The sequence below is a fragment of the Pistacia vera genome, unplaced genomic scaffold (genome assembly GCF_008641045.1).
Source record: "Pistacia vera cultivar Batoury unplaced genomic scaffold, PisVer_v2 Contig32, whole genome shotgun sequence".
Lineage (NCBI taxonomy): Eukaryota > Viridiplantae > Streptophyta > Magnoliopsida > Sapindales > Anacardiaceae > Pistacia > Pistacia vera.
Genome location: NW_022196135.1, coordinates 149,876 through 153,453, shown reverse-complemented (window position 1 = coordinate 153,453; position 3,578 = coordinate 149,876). Strand labels below are relative to the sequence as shown.

The 3,578-nt window shown below is 38.0% G+C and overlaps 1 protein-coding gene across 1 annotated transcript; it reads left to right on the top strand.

Moving 5' to 3' along the window:
• Positions 1-260: 260 nt before the first annotated feature.
• LOC116136819 (glycine-rich protein 5-like) lies at positions 261-1,041 on the top strand. The gene has a single exon (XM_031422492.1). The coding sequence runs from the start codon at positions 304-306 to the stop codon at positions 832-834; it is 531 nt and encodes a 176-aa protein (XP_031278352.1). The 5' UTR covers positions 261-303; the 3' UTR covers positions 835-1,041.
• The last annotated feature ends 2,537 nt before the right edge of the window (positions 1,042-3,578 follow it).

Genomic DNA, 3,578 nt, shown 5'->3' with positions numbered 1-3,578 from the left:
GTCTCTACCTTACATGCATATATCTAAACGCACCGTAGTAATATTTTCAGCTAAACAACTCTCTAGCATTTACTCTCAATGCATATGCCCTAAACTGTTTAAATCCCTCTGACACTCAACCCTTGAAAATGTGTTTGAAAAAGCTAAACCTCGGTGCCCGCATTCACTTCCATTTACTACGCACAACTGCCCCCCACCGCTCTTTTTTTCCCTTTAAAAGGAGACCCCATACACTAGTTGAGCTATACCAAGAAAAGATTAAGAGTAATAGTGAGAGAGAGAGAGAGAGAGTAGAAAGAAGAGATGGCGAGGTGGTTTGTCAGTGTCATGCTTGTTCTGGCAATAATAGTGGTTCACTCAAGTGCAAGAAACACTCCTACTGATGAAGTGGTTCACAACACTGCAAAAAACGTGCCCATTGGTGCGCCCACTGGTGCTGGTCTGGATGATCAAAAAAACTTTGCCACATACGGTGGTGTTGGCGGTCTCTCTGGGGTTGGCTCTAACGGGCTTCCGTTCGGTGGAGTTGGGGGTCTTGGTGGAGTTACTGGTCTCGGTGGTACAGTTGGTGTAGGTGGTGGCATTGGCGGAGTCGGTGGTCTCGGTGGTGCTGGTGGTTTAGGCGGTGCTGGTGGTTTAGGTGGACTTGGGGGCTTAGGTGGACTTGGGGGCTTGGGTGGTACTACTGGACTAGGTGGCTTGGGTGGTAATGGTGGACTAGGTGGACTCGGTGGCTTGGGTGGCGGAGCTGCTGGTGGTGTTGGTGGAGCTGTTGGTGGAGGTGTTGGTGGTGGCGGAGCTGGTGGTGGTACTGGAGTTCTTCCTTTCCCATGAAATGGTTGAGCTTCAGCTTTTAGGTTTACTTATTATAATGATTTTAAGTTGTTCCGGTTCAAGTGTTTGGCAGTTTAAGAGTTAGTTGTGTGTTTGTGATACAGTTTGCGTCTCTGTTTGGAATATTTGCTTATGTTTTATTTTTTAGGCTTTGACGCCTCGTTGTTATGTTTCCCTACTTTGGTGGATAATATTTTGCGTAAATAATTCCATTCCGTGTTCTGTCGAATGTTTCATTGTGAGCTATAACTAAACAAACATATTGTATATGTAAAGCTTAATAAGTTTATATGTAAATTAACGATGGAAGCCAAGCAAAGGAGACAATGCCCATTTTAATAAACCTAACCTTAAACAGATGATGTATATAACATCGAAGCATCAATCAAAAAATTGTGAAGTTCATTAACTTGAACTTTATATTATCATTAAGTTTCACTGGCGGGTCAATTATTGGAGATGCATCCAACTCATTTATGAGTTGTATTAAATTAATCCAAGGCAAGCAATAGAAAAGAATTTGAGTCAATTCAAGAATTCTCTTCATAATTTTTTGCCAGAAGGCTGTAGTCTGTAGATCAACTGCAGCTATCTCTATCTGAACCAGAATGAATTCATCCTTGTAAGTATCTCAGTTGGGCTTAAAAATTAAAGAAAGAAACCCAAACCTCTATTTTCCATCTGTTCTTAGTTGCTCCGTACGTCAATGTTGCTCACTGGGGCCGGTCCTATACATCTGTCTGTCAGTGATTCGCAGCTTGATTCCCATTCCGTGTCAAGTCCCTTACCCACTCAATTAATCTCTTTTTTGCCCAACATTTCTCATAGCTAACTAGGCTTTATTAAACATTATAATTATAAAGAAGCCGAAATGAATTAAAGACTTGATCTCATGTTGATTTTGTTCGATTGGACCACATACATTACACTTGTTTTGAGGAGACTGATGAACCTACAACTGATGCACATCCTCAGTCTAGTGATTCCTGTCTCTATCAATATCCTCCCAAATTTTACATTTTACAACTACATTTCCCTCTACCACCGGTCAGCAAAATGAAAAATATTAAGTAAATATAACGGATTGTCCGTGACAGATTTATTATGTTGTTTGAAAACAATGCATTGATAATTTCACCTACTGTTAGCTTGGATGCTGATATCGAATTAACTCTACTGCCAGCGGAATTGAATGAGTTGAATCAGATTGATCAGTAGTGGTAGAAGTAAATGGCTGCCACCTAGCTAGCTATGAACTTGCATTGCAGAGTAGTCGAAGCTAGCTTTTACGTTTCATTTATTCGTTTGCCTGCTTGATCAAATTTTTGTATTCAATGTTCACATCTTTCACTCTTTACTTTTTCCCTGAGTGCTGGGGCAATCCAGCTCAGGCATGGAGGAAAACTGAATAAACAAACATCTGAGCCAAAGCCAATTCTTGATATTTATTACTGGGACCACACATCGATCTAACTCTACGCTACATATTTACACCTCTAAGAAGACTACATGCCACATTTTCAAATTTTATCCAATTCTTTTAATTTAAGGTCATTCTCAGCATCAGAGGAACCTTGTGTTGCGTATGGCGAAGTTCACTCAATATCTCTTTACAGGTCAATCATGTTTTAACCTTAAAACACATATATTTAATTGGGTAAGGAACCACCATTTGTGCTTCACTAAGTAACGCTTCTCACATCATCACGGAATATCCTCCAATAAAAATATATAAAAAGGGAAAGCACAATGCTGCGATTTATTTGGATTTGGACTATCAGTTGGGATTTCATGAGGTCATGGTATTTATTTAATAAGCTAGATTTATAACCTTATTTCACAACCCTTGACATGGCAGTTCGTCATAGATTGGGTCACAAAATGAGCAAACAAGACCTATACAAGCGGACATGACCCATTTTGCGAACTGATCAATGATGAATTGTCACATCAAAAGTTGTAAGAGCAGATTATGAAATTTTGTAATAGACTTAACATTACTCATATTTATTAGCTAGATCCTACACTCTAGTTGTACATGCTTGTTCAAGACTAGATTTAACAATTTTTGCGTAAATTTTATTAATAAAAACATGTCTATTTTAATATAATTATACAAGTAATAGCACTTCAAAAATTATTAATGCACCAAACATCTATAGACTGATTTTGGAAAGCATAATTTTAAAGCACGCAGAATGTACAAAACCTTGTCAAATCAGTCGTCACAGTCACAAAATTAAACCTAAATACCGTAGTTAACGGTAAGTACGATCGAATCCACAAGGAATAAAAACTAATGACCTGATGTATTTTTGAGTTAAAGAAAGGGAAACTGGCAAATTGATTGATTAAAACTAAGAAAACTAATTAATTTCAAGAAATTAGAAGCATCAAATAAATTGCTAATTAAAACACAATATTAAAAGCGTTGCCGTTACGAATTCAGGTCGACTCAAGACCAACTCTCACAATTCCTCTCTTCGCTCTTCAATTTCCTAAACCTACAAAGTGGCAAATCAATAAAAACATCTCCCGACAATCTATGTATAATCTATCATATCTCCCCGTCGTCTTCATTACAGATCGATTGGTTAAATACTATCATCGACTAACCAAAAAACACTAAACCATTAAACACCACTAGTTGGTACAACGCTAACAAGTACAACCTATCAACTTGTATCATCCAATCAACCAATTACACAACGAATGCATTCCTAGTAGAAATTATATTAAACACT

Bases quoted from the DNA above. Each gene is read 5' to 3' on its own strand.
- LOC116136819 (XM_031422492.1), top strand. From the start codon at position 304: ATGGCGAGGTGGTTTGTCAGTGTCATGCTTGTTCTGGCAATAATAGTG.